Source organism: Neospora caninum, chromosome VI (genome assembly GCF_000208865.1).
Source record: "Neospora caninum Liverpool complete genome, chromosome VI".
In the NCBI taxonomy this organism is placed as follows: Eukaryota; Apicomplexa; class Conoidasida; order Eucoccidiorida; family Sarcocystidae; genus Neospora; species Neospora caninum.
This window is the reverse complement of record NC_018392.1, coordinates 1,110,449-1,122,662: the sequence shown is the minus strand read 5'-3', so window position 1 is coordinate 1,122,662 and position 12,214 is coordinate 1,110,449. Positions and strand designations below refer to the sequence as shown.

The 12,214-nt window shown below is 50.0% G+C and overlaps 4 protein-coding genes across 4 annotated transcripts; 2 read left to right on the top strand and 2 right to left on the bottom strand.

The window, feature by feature from the left end:
* Positions 1–664: 664 nt before the first annotated feature.
* NCLIV_016760 (hypothetical protein) lies at positions 665–2,081 on the top strand (the record flags this gene model as incomplete). The annotated part of the gene is made up of 7 exons (XM_003881868.1): positions 665–668; positions 927–980; positions 1,119–1,241; positions 1,345–1,448; positions 1,540–1,672; positions 1,781–1,840; positions 1,942–2,081. The coding sequence occupies 7 exons, from the start codon at positions 665–667 to the stop codon at positions 2,079–2,081; spliced, it is 618 nt and encodes a 205-aa protein (XP_003881917.1).
* An 845-nt stretch (positions 2,082–2,926) lies between these two features.
* Positions 2,927–3,160, bottom strand: NCLIV_016750 (Cytochrome c oxidase copper chaperone, related; the record flags this gene model as incomplete). Its single annotated transcript, XM_003881867.1, has 1 exon — positions 2,927–3,160. The coding sequence occupies one exon, from the start codon at positions 3,158–3,160 to the stop codon at positions 2,927–2,929; it is 234 nt and encodes a 77-aa protein (XP_003881916.1).
* Positions 3,161–3,962: 802 nt separating this feature from the next.
* Positions 3,963–8,077, top strand: NCLIV_016740 (Conserved oligomeric Golgi complex component 8,related; the record flags this gene model as incomplete). Its single annotated transcript, XM_003881866.1, has 10 exons — positions 3,963–4,013; positions 4,167–4,280; positions 4,434–4,502; positions 5,613–5,696; positions 5,822–5,908; positions 6,324–6,412; positions 6,502–6,627; positions 6,843–6,920; positions 7,061–7,477; positions 7,603–8,077. The coding sequence occupies 10 exons, from the start codon at positions 3,963–3,965 to the stop codon at positions 8,075–8,077; spliced, it is 1,590 nt and encodes a 529-aa protein (XP_003881915.1).
* A 1,068-nt stretch (positions 8,078–9,145) lies between these two features.
* On the bottom strand, positions 9,146–10,357 carry NCLIV_016730 (hypothetical protein; the record flags this gene model as incomplete). Its single annotated transcript, XM_003881865.1, has 9 exons — positions 9,146–9,228; positions 9,287–9,366; positions 9,437–9,518; positions 9,573–9,656; positions 9,714–9,856; positions 9,908–9,938; positions 9,999–10,038; positions 10,096–10,217; positions 10,273–10,357. The coding sequence occupies 9 exons, from the start codon at positions 10,355–10,357 to the stop codon at positions 9,146–9,148; spliced, it is 750 nt and encodes a 249-aa protein (XP_003881914.1).
* Between the last annotated feature and the right edge of the window lie 1,857 nt (positions 10,358–12,214).

Genomic DNA, 12,214 nt, shown 5'->3' with positions numbered 1-12,214 from the left:
CGCGGACGAGTTGCGAATGTAGTTGTCGCTTACAGAAATACTTGCCTCATTTCTGCTCATCAACCAAAGCTCGGGTTATTGGTTCAGGAGGAAACGTCGTCGGGCCGGTTGACTGCGGTAGAGGATCTCTGATTGCAGGCGTCGTTTTGTAGTGGGTGCGACATCTAGCAAGCCGTCCGGTGACCGCGCTGCCGTGAGTTGTGACTTTTTTAACGAAAGACACAAGAAGGCAGCTCTTCCAAGTGAAGCAGCAGGCGAGGGAGTTTGCTGGCGCCGGTTTGCAACATGGACCTGCAGAGTTCTCGGTGTGTTGACATTCAGTAGATAACATACCAGAAGCTCAAGCTTCGTCAAGACATCGATGCATAACAGCCGTCCCGAGTAGCCACTGCCCGAGTTCCGACCTGGTGTCCGTCAACAACCGCTTATCAACGCCTTTCTTTTGAGTGGCTGATGCGAAGGAAAGACGTAAATTCTTTCACCAAAGCGACCATCGCTGAAAACAAAGGCGGCACCTGCCAACGCGACCCTACCGTTGCACGAATGGGGTTTTGCCTCTTCTCCCTCCAAACGTCTATGCGGACCGCGTTCATGTGCAGGAAGATTTGTGTCACTCTGGTTGCAGTGTGCACACACTACGGTCTCTTCAGATTCAGACGCCAGAATGGGTAAGTATGGCATCTTACATCTTCATGCACCACTTCAGAATGTCTCCCACTTTGCGGTAGCAAATTTACAGAGTATCACGGTAACGAAAACTGAAGTGTGCCCATGCCCAGGAGCACATAAAAAAACCCCTCTCCCGCGTTTACGATACGAGGATACTATTGCTGTAGACCAGTGTATTACATTCAGAGGGAAGAGAATTGCTTCAGGGCTGCAATTACTCGGAGTCAAAGGCTGCGCGGTATGCATGAATTTCCCAGGTACTCGTCGCATCTTTAATTGCCTGGCGAGCGAGAATGACGGACCTGGAGCAAGTAAGCCTTCGACCTACGCCTTCCGCGGGAATGCGGCTATCAATGTTATTCACGCAAGAGTTCTAGGACAGAAGCTTGCGCATCTGGCTGGCGCTACAATCTTCACGATATCTGCTTGTGTGATGTAATTTTCTGCAGTGTATGGCTGGGTAATAGCCGACGTGATTTTGGCTCTCGCTCTACAAGCTTACCTCACTATCAACGTTACACGGGCTCGGCGGCGCTTTGGCATAGAGTGCCCCGATGTCTACGCCATCAAAGGTGAGAGCGTTGTGTTTGCGGTGGGGTTGTGAACAAGTAGTTGATACGACGTCGCAGGTATTGAGAACGTGGCTCATGATGCCGTGCCAACTCCTTCGTGCAGGAATAACAGGCCGTACGCGGTTCTCCGGCGATGCTGACGTCATGCTTCTGAGATTGTCCGATCAGGAGTGTGAGGTGTTTAATTGCTATCAACGGGCGCACCTGGTAAGCGTGGTTGCAAGGCTGGACAGGGTGTCCTTCGCTCTGCACCACTGAACCCCTCATGTTTGATCCCAGGTACGTTCCATGTTCTCAGAATACTTTGGAGTCGTACCCTATATTTCTTGCTCTTCTTTGCCTTGGCGGACTTCAGTATCCGACTGCATGCGCCATTGGGGGCCTCATTTTCTTGCTCGGACGCCTGTTCTACGCCTTCGGGTACTATACTGGTGAGCATGAACGGCGTTCCCGCTAAACTCGAAAAACCGGATCTTTGGTTTTTTACGATGCATTTATGTCATATAGGGCGTTGTTGTTTTGATTCCGTGTGTTACCAGGCCAGCCAGAGAAGCGGATGTGGGGATCATTTGGCGCGATTGGTCTCGCTATATGTGCTCGTAAGTTTCCAGAGGAGGGGGACAGGAAGCAGCCATCATCACTAAGTCAGGCACTTCAAAGAATCGATGCCCCAGAGCACCTTTGTTGTTTGTCCGCTCAGTATCGACTCTTGCCTTAGCCGTGGACTTGGTGACAGGGGGCGCCACTGCCTGCCAGGACGAGGATTCAGGCGTCTTTTCAGCCGCGGTGCCGCCGTCTCCCGAATCTAGTGGCGGCACACGAATGCTACTATCCAACTAACATGCAACTCGCCGCTGAGGCTCATCTACCCTGAGCACAAGTCCGTGAACCGTGTGGATCATGTCAACGGCGTTTCTTGGACTCCTTGGATTGGAGCGTCTGATGTTGACACTGCAGCGAGAGACGACATCGTGGCGAAACAAACTGGCTCAACGTTCTGAAAGCCATCCTGAAACGCATATTGTCTCCTTTTGGCAACTACAATCCTCGGACTGAGAGTCAAATTGTCGAAGGGATTAAACGCTGGCGTTTAACGCCTGCTGTAAGGGCTGTATGTTTGTGTGCTATAGCTCATTGAGCTGTCCGCACCTATTTGCAGTATCACCATTAAAGTGTTTTGGATCATCAGGAATATGAGTTTGTCTTGTAAAAGTTTTTTGACCTTGGTTTCTCCTTCACATTGAAGGTATGCGAACGTCCATATCTCCCACTCACACTCAAACACTCCAGGGCTAGTGTGCTGGCTCAACCCATAGCCGGATCCGCAAACCCTTAGTATTCACTACCAACGATGTGATTTCCTCGTACGCGCAGAGCAGCCAAAGACGAAAGCTCATTGAAAATGGAACGCCACATATTTTTGCAAACCGGCCACCTACCACGGTGATAGCATTCTTCTACCGACAGCATCAGAACGTAGTACAGCTGATAACCCACCGAACCTCGGGCCTGGACAAGGCCATAGAAGAACAAAGTATGAGGTGACGGCCTTGCCGAACTTCTTCACCAGTGATGTTTCCAACAACCAAAGGGAAAATTTTAGGATACAACGCAAAGGGTAACCTGGGAGACTACGGGCCGGTTCGACAGAACAGACCCGTGTTTCTTGAAGCGCCAACTCAGCATCACTGGACATCGAACCCCTCGCTACGGAGGCACTGGTTATGAGCTTCAATAAAATTTCTACACCTCTCCTCTCCATTGAGCAGAATGCACTCGTCGCGGGCTGATTTGGTTTCTTGGCACACACAACAAATCCGCTTGCCTGCAGAATTGACGCGGCTGCTGCAGGACGAGGCGGTGCCATCGGGCACTGCAGCAGAGGTTGTTGATGCAGGAGTAGACGCCAGTGTGCCCATGGTGGAAGCAAGCAATCAAATGTTACTTGCGTATGATAAACTTCTGGTACAGATGGTTTGAGCAAAGATACATGCACGCACCGGCGTCAACGAATGGGTAGAGGGTGACGGCTTCAGTTTCTCGAGGTAGGAATGGGGGCGTGTTGACAGCTGTCTACAGCACAAGACAAAAGCTATCCGAAAAAGCGACCTCAGACAAAAATCACCCCGGTGTTCAACTATCCGTTTGCTTTGCAGATACCAAGGATTCCGTAAAAATCGCTGAAAACCATTTTATATGTCGGTGTCTGGGGCAGCTGGCGAGGAGCGTTGCATGCTGCATGCTGGGAAATTTCCTAGTGGAGTCCGGTCAGATCGACGTGAGTGTGCATCTGAGACTTATTCGAATTCACCAGCTTATGGAAAAAGACTGCCACCTCCAGCACTCCGAAATATACGTTTGTTTTCTACTCACTGCGTCTTCGCAAGCTGTTCTGAAACCGCTTGTCGCTCTGCGATATACTGAGACGCTTTTGATACGCTGCCGACTGAATCGGCGAGGCGCCGCTTCCTCCCGGCCTCGCGAAGACAAAGTCCCTCTTCACCATATGGCACTCAACGAATTCCGTTACACACTGTGACCCGTCGGAACAACAAATAACAGGACATTGCAAATATGAAGAAGGATGGAAAGGTGCCGTCTTTGGCCTCCTGTTGCCACTTTTGATAACACTCAGCTCATGGCGCGACCAGGACGCACCGGAAAAGGTGACGTTCTTCGCTCTCAAAGCAAGGAAATCGTCCCGTGTCCCCCTGTTTCATCATGCTAAAGAACGTCACGCAATTAACGTTGGACCGCCTGGCCAAGGAGCCGGTGAGGCTTGGATGGCCCAACGCGGCCTCTTTCGCGTATTGCTGGTTCCTTTCGGCTCGCAGCACCCATCCTCATGGCAGTTTGTTTCTTTCAGAAATGCCTTCTCCGCACCTACATACTTTTTCTTTCATGCGTTTGAATCCCTGTTTTCAGGCGGTTCTACAGCTGAAACTTGAAGAGCTCAGCCGAGCACTGGAGGAGGCGGTGGTCGACAACTGCAGTGTTCTGCTATCCTCGTCGCGGTGCCTGACTTACGTGGAACGCGATGTACGTCACCTGTTTACCACTGAGATAGGGCAACATCTCAGTTGTGTGTGCAATGCGATAAGCGCACGCATGTAGCTGGCAGGAAAAATCAGGCGCGACATGGTCCAACAGACAAAGTCTGGATTGTCTCGGTTCGTGCCGTGTTGACTGCAGGTAGCGGATGTGGCTAGCGGGCTTTCGGGCCTTCAAAGGTCGCTGCCTCAGTTAACAAGAAGACTTCAAGTGAGAAGTGTCACCAAATATATCAGAGTGAAGGGGACTCCTCCAGAGCCGTTCAGACAGGGATAGTTGCGCCTGTGTGAGGCGTTTGTGATTGGCCTCTTCACTGCTCTGTGCAGTCAGCCCGGCGACAGTCGGTTTGTGTCACTGTTGCCCCAGTATAGTTTACGACTAGTAAACGAATGTATGTTATTGCTGGTCGTTGGTGCATACTTACGTACGTCTCGCTTGCGAACGCACTACCGTATACCCTTCTTCAGTTTTTCAAAGCGAGAAGGTGGGGCTGCAAGTGCGGCAGCCCAGGATTACAGACACGGGCACACATATTGAAGCGCCTTCCCTGAGGTGTATCCTCCACAAGTATACACACATGAAAATATGTGCCAATGAGGGCCTCTTTGCCGGTTTATGTGCGTGTGCATTCATTCGTGCATACATATGAGGGCATACGCATACGGAAGATGGCACCTGCTCATATACAGCTACGTGTAAACACACATGCATGTGGCGTGTGATGCTTGCGTCTTCAAATATGTTGGATGAACTAGAGGAACGAGAGAGAGATCACTGTGTCAACAAATCAAAAAGCATTCATACATGTGCAACTATTCGCGAGCAGGCGTGGGCGTGTATACGAATACGTACAATAACAGGTGCTTCTATATGATATGAATGCACTCACTGGCCCAGTAGCAATAGGTGATAAGAAAAGCAATGAACTGCCTATTCATACGTTTGCCATAGGCTTTTTTAGACTCGTAAGAACCCCAAATAAGGTTCAAAGAAGTCCTTGCGCATATATGTTTGGGTAGGGGTACTCCGTTGTGTGGCATAGAAGAACGAGGAGTCAACCTATAAGTATACATATTCACATATCCACTCTGGATCTCCTTTGTCTGCGAATTGCAAACAGAGAGTTGTACATAAAATCATAGCTAATGTGTGCAGATGTGCCACTATGTAAAGCAGTTGCGCACTACGGGAAACTGTTAGTGTAATGCGTCTGTATACATGTTACACTGTGGCAAATGACTTTGGAATAGTTCATTGTTCAAACATTGCACGTTTCCTTCAAGACAAATCGCTCATGTATGCGGCATGGCCCTCTTTCAGGTTTTCATGAACGCCAGCGGGCGAGCGTCCAGTAACCACGCTGCTCTTCACCTGCTATGGGTCATGCAAGAGATTGTCACTGAGGTAAATGGCCCGAATCTTCTGTGCCTTCACAGAACACCGAGAGATGGCGCGAATTGTGGAGACAGACGTAGTCGTCATCCTGGTTCATTTTGGTGGCTTCTTCTGCTGTGGTGCCTTTGCGTCAGCTTGTGAATTTGCCAACCATGATAAGAAATTGCTGCAAAACGGGGCTGTACACTGAAGCTCTTGACCTAGCCGTGTTTGCGCGCGAGGTAGGCTGAATACGAACAACCCACATGTGGATCGCGTGATGTTAGTGTCCATTTGATTGTTATGCGGTGTTGAAGAGTCATCTGATGCGACGTGGAAGCAAATGTCAGTATCTACTCCACTTCACTTCTCTTTCGGTGTGTATTGTGTATAGCAATTAGTGTCGCTGGATGCACGATGCCGTAGGGAAGAGCCATTACTGCGCTTCATCGAGAGACAGGTAAGAGAATTGGAGGAGAGTCTCAAGGCAAGTGTAACAGGTTTGGTCCGGCGAAATGGGGTGCCCTAGAGATTTTGCTACGCGATCGTCGGGAGGTCGCATCTCACTTGAGCCAAGAACCAAGAACGGGTTGGAGTAGAGCTTCTGCTTTGTGGGTACAGAGAAAGGCGGAGACTCCGATTCTTGTGTTTGCGCAGGTCGAGCAAGAACGAATGGCCTGCCACACTGCTTTGCTCCAAGAACTGGGCACTGCTGACAACTTTGCTCGGATAGTCAAACTATTAGGGTAAGGTCAGTGATGTCGTGGGTGCATTAAGCCAGCATGTTTCAAGTATATTACTTCACGGAACCCCTCGTTGTGATCTGCACAAACAGGCACCTGCGGCGAGTAGGCCTTTTTTCCGAAGCGCATTTGCGGCTCCAGTTTATCGATCGTCGAGGAGCGTCTGTTTCCTCTCTAAAAGGCGCTATCGAGACACAGTGCGCAAACGATTGTGTCAGGTAAGAGCGATATTTCAGCTATTCGCGCAGATCAGCAGCAGCTGGTTCGCGATTACTGCACCGGTTTAAGTACTAACGGTACTGAAGCGACAACTATATTTGCAATTTACCAGCGCCAACGGCATTTGCTCATGTTGCAACGGAGCCTTCATTTGACACACGCTGGCCATGTTGATGCTCGGGAGTTTGTGACTGCGCGCCAAACTGTGCTGCAGGGGACTGTGCTCTGCCGCAAGCTTATTGAGTGGCGCCATCTCGGAGGTTGCTACACAATATAGGCAAGTGACGACACTGTCCAGCAACTCTTCACTGTAGCCGACAGGTGCCAGCGATTTCGCAGTGTCAGATTCAAGTCAATGAGCGTAGTGCAGAAAATAGGTGCTTACCTAACCTGCGCTTGCTTGCTGCCATGATGTGCCTCCTCCGTCTCCAGGGCAATTTTTGGCGACCTCGACGCGTCAATTGCCTTCTGGCTGCGTATGCAAGTGGCTTGGTTTCTTCTGCTGGTGCACAACAATCTCGCCTTGAGCCCCAGTGAACACAGAAACGAGTCATCCGGCGGTTGCCGCCGAGAGTTGCAAGGCGTGCCTACGCAAATGCCCAGCTTAAGGAGCAGGACGTGGTTAAAAGCCGGCACAGAGCAACGTGATGGGCGGGTTGGACAAGAACTGCCTTTTCTTGATGCTGCTAGCATCTCCCTGTTGTATCGGCATACGCAACATGCGTCGTGCTGTCTCCGCCGCGTGGGTGCATATTTCTTTCCGGCTGCGGTACCGGTCTTCGAGCAGTACTTGCATTCTCTTCTGAAGCACAAGGGCAACGTCGCCTTAATCCGTTTATACCAGGTAATGTCTTCGCTACAGTTACGAGTATCGCTGCCGGTGTGTTTCTTGTCCGTGTACACGATCCGTCCTTATATTGTGATGAAGACGCATTTTAAAAGGCAATTGGCTCACCGTAATGATGCCAATTGAGCCTGTTTCAACACCTCTTTTTTCAGGACCTCAGGTGCTACAGCTGGGATTCATCAGCCCTGTTCCGCACTCTTCGTGAAAATTGCGAAGAGAGGCCAGATACGGCGGGACACCTAGTAAAATTATCATCCACTTCCAACGACGATAGTGGTACCCGCGAGCCCTTCGCGTTGCTTCGACATCCTCCTCTATGCACATTCACGAATGAGCTACTGAAAGTTCTCAACGCTGCACTAGACTTTCCTCTGTTCACTGTCGTTGCCACCTTGCCGACAATGTTCAAACGAATACTGTTACGAGGAGCGTACATTCTCGAGAGTATTCGGCGAGATATGATAGGCCAGACTGCCGATAGGCAGACAAAGGATGAGTTTGCATCTCTATGCCAAACGTACGCGAACGTTCTTCTGCCGTTGCTGGCCGCGGACCTGAAAAGTATGCTAGGCTTTGAATTGGCTCCTGAGGTAAGCTGCTGATGTCGATATATCTGGGAACGTGTGAGTACGTGGCAGCCTGTTCCCAGGGCAACACAGCCTTGGATTTGTAAATAATTCAGCGGGCAAGCTCGCCGATGACAGCGCCTCCTCACTGGGGACAGGCCGAACACCGTCAGATGTTTGCTCTGCGTGTGTGTATTGTGTGGTCAATGCAGGCTGTTTTCAGTGACGTGAAGGATTGGGTGGAACAGCAACGATTATATGAGACAGGTTGTGTGTAACAATCACCGATTTTAGGAAGTGGAGAGAAAGGGAGCCACTCCTTTGCGTTTTGCGGGTATCCGCTCGTTTTCTTCCGTTTACCGCGAAAACACGAAAATGACCTGTTAGCAGACTCCTGACGGCTACACCGGCATGCTCGACACGATAGTTTTCCGTATTATCCTTGGAGTCTGGACCATTTTCGGTGTGGTGCTCGTCGTCTAGCGAACAGGTGCCTTCGTTGTGGCTTCACTGGTTACTGGTGAAATCTTGTGCAGGCAGGTCGGCGTGAGCAATGCACTAGTGTGACAGGATCGTGCTAATGGCACTCGCGTTTGTGACAAAGATGAGTAACATACATCATAATTCCCCTAATGACTAATTTCCAAGACTATCCTAACGTAGGCGGTTTCTTTGTAAGAATTGGCATACCAATTTTATATTCGTTCTCCTTTTCACCAAACATTACTGTGTGGGGTGGCTTCACTTCCGTTTTGCAGTGCAGCCGCCGGTTACGTGTTACCCATGGGCGCACAAGCAGGAACTGTTATGTCGCGAACTCTGGGCAGCTGTCAGGCGACAAATATGTTTCACGGAAGCATTAATTGGTTCGGCACTGCTGTATTAAATCTTCACATCTGCTGTTCACGCGGTAGTGTAATGAGCATGACAAATTCACCACAAAGGCTACACTCGGCCAACTGTGACAGGAGACGCTGCTACACCTGGTTTGTTGCCCAGCACTCCGCCGAGAAGACCTGACACTGCTGTGCCGAGCACAGTCGGCCGATAAACGCCTGCTTGCCTCTCTTTGCGAGGGATGTTAATCGTCTCGACATGACTAGGCTACCGGTTGTACTTACCAGCATGCTTGATGTCCGTAGCAAGCTGTTCCTTCTTCAAGCCGTATTCTTCAGCCATGTTCCGATCTGCATTCAAACTAACTGCATTAGAGTGTTGGATCAACAGTTTGAGAGTGGTTGATACCATAGGTAAGGCGTTCACTCGGAGACATGCGACTGAGAGCTCTAGCCTCTTCATCCAAATTGTTCATGCTCTGTACAACCCTGTAGCAAGTTGGTAGAATATGTCACCTTGAATAGATGCCACCCATCATACTCTCGTGTCACTACTTACTGCAGCTCTTTCTTCTGAGCCTCGCGCTCATTGTGAAACTGTGCACACGGGGACATGATGCCCTGCAGATCATCCAGCGAGCCTGTGTAGTCTTGAATTAGAAACGAAAATAGAGAACAACGTAATGCTGGACTACCTTGTGCATCTATACGGTTTGCGACCGCACGCATGTCATCCTCAGGCGACTTCGCGACAATAATGAGAGGGTTGTTCACCATATCTGAGAAGAAAGTGAGTTGTGTTCGTGGCATGGTCTGCATCTGTGGTGAGAGGTTACCTGGATGAAGGGCATCGTATGCGGCGCGTGTCTGCTTCGTCAGGGTGGATATGCGACGCATAAGTTTAAGTCTCTCAGTTTTCAGATGGGATGTCTTTTCTGCCAGAGGCATCGCTAGGTCTTGCTCCAGCTGTTTGTACGTGCTAAAGAGGAATTGGCACCGGGGCATCAGGATATGTGCCGCAGTAACTCACTCCACCACATCCTTCACGGCTGCCTGGGCCTCTGCAGAAGAGCAATAAGCTTCGTCGTTCCTTGTTGGGGGTCAACCTGTACTACGCTAACCTGTGGCAGAAATCTGGTTCATTTTTGCCTTTTGTATCGCCTGATCATGGAAGTGAAAAACAGTATTCTCCGCATGACACAAACGGTAGTCGCAAACCTCGATGCGTTCTTGTTCCGCAACAGAAGGCATGTCTGGCTGGGACGCCGCTTGAGCAAGCATTTGCTGTTTTCGCTGCACTTCTTGCAGCGCACCTTGGGCCACATTCGTCAGCAGATTCCCTAAAAGGGCGATTCTCTATTGGGGGTCCTTCTCTCAGCAGATTCCCGCATTTACCTAGAAATCCTCCCTGGCCGTGGACGGCGCCAGTGTGCGCTGAGAGCATCGCATAGACAGCGAAACTGATAGCAAGTCTCCCCATCACGACGTGGTAATTTCTGTGACAGGGGCCTCCCGTTAAAGACAAATTTCATAGGGTAGTTTGAGAATACAACCTGGTGCGTACTTAGGGAAAAAGATGGTGGGACCTACGCTTTCCTTCTCAGCGTCACTACACCACAAGAGGGCGTTGCGGTAGCGCAGCGCAGACACACGCAGAAAATACCAAAAGTCTGTCCACAAGCTTTGCATGCTCGAAGAAATTTCACTCGGATGAAGCGCTAGATCGTATTCGTGTCAGTATCGTGGTACCTTGACAAGCACTGCACTCGGCATTGATTCGTCAGTGACTCTGGGTGTGTCCCGAATACAACGTTAACAGCAGATTCCGCTCCTCAAACGTGTTCCGTAGTTTCCGGGCCCACGCGAGCTGCTGAATACCGGCCTGCTAAGATGGCAGCACCCGCAGGACCCCTAGCTCAAACGGAGTACTGTTGTTGTAGCTGCCTCAAGATTACTTTTATAGCACTGTTCTCGGCACCATAACCTACGTTCATCTTCTGGTCTTCATTCGAACAAATCACCAGTTCATTTATTTTGGTTCTGCGTAGAAAGCGCGTTTGAGTATCTGATAGCCACAACTTCAGGGCGGTGCGCTGCGGCAACAGCCGCTCTCCACGTCGAGGAGAAACAGCGGCTCAGGCGTTTGGTGACACTCGATGCGTTGGTGGTCGCTATACACTGTTCTTATGGTTCAGTGTATTTTCGTGGGTCTGGAGAAGGCTAGGCAACAGGCCCTCATGCTTTCTTCAAAATTGCCTAGCTGAATACGAATAATCATACCCGATCTAAGTGCGTATCAGTAAACGGCCGCGCCAGCAAGCAACGACATGTTCTGGTAGTATGCACAAATACAGAGCGACCGCCTTTGTGAAGGTCTTGGATCACGTACATGACCTTGATTGACTTGCAGACAATCGGTAATTGAACATAAATTCATTTCGGACGAACGGGGCCATGTTACCACGTATTGAAAGCAACTGTAGTTTGGCAGCATCTGCCTCTATCAGATATAGGATCAAGCCTCATCATCGTCTGGGAACCTCTATTCGACGTCGGTTCCTTGCTTTAAATACCATATTAGTCAGGCTGGCGTGTTCGTTGGACGATAGTGGCCCCGTAAAACGAATTATTTCAAAAAAAAGGTGGGGAGCTTCGGGAGGCATAGCGCTGTCGATCTTCATTTACACTTCTCCCGTTTCCCTGACGAATCCCTAAGCTCGGGAACGCTAACATGGGTTGTTATCGCGTGTACTCTCCCCACAGACTCGAGCACGCGCCACAAGAAAGCTCACACCATGCACACACGAATTGGTGTCTTTGTAATCGTGAGCGGAGGAGCTTGTGCGACCGTCGTTGATCGGCGCGTGAAAACTGTACCGGCAGTTTTGGTGTGGTCAAGTAAGTGCATGCCACAACAGCAAGAATCGTGGGCTTGAGAATCATTGCCTAAATGCAACTGAAACGCTTCCCGAAAAGGAGTTGCTCTAATTTTGATACACATTCGCGCACACATGTAAAGCGCCTCACGTGCGGCGGAAACCAGCGAAGTGAATGGTGCCTATAAAGCATCCCGAGGACTCCTTGCTCATCTTGCATTAAAACAGGAAAGCGGGCAAGTCAACAAACATAGTAGAAATGAAATTGTCGTGTAAATGGAGATATCGTTGTGTGGTAATTCTGCACGGTCTTATTTTTTGTGGCCTCGCTGGAGTTAGGAGGGGTCCTTTAGCGACGTAACGAAGCTACGCAACAGATCGGTGAGAAGACAGTAATGTGTGTGCATGTCGCAAGGGCGAAATCCCAATTGTTTAAAGTACTGTCTGAGACTTCGATTCCT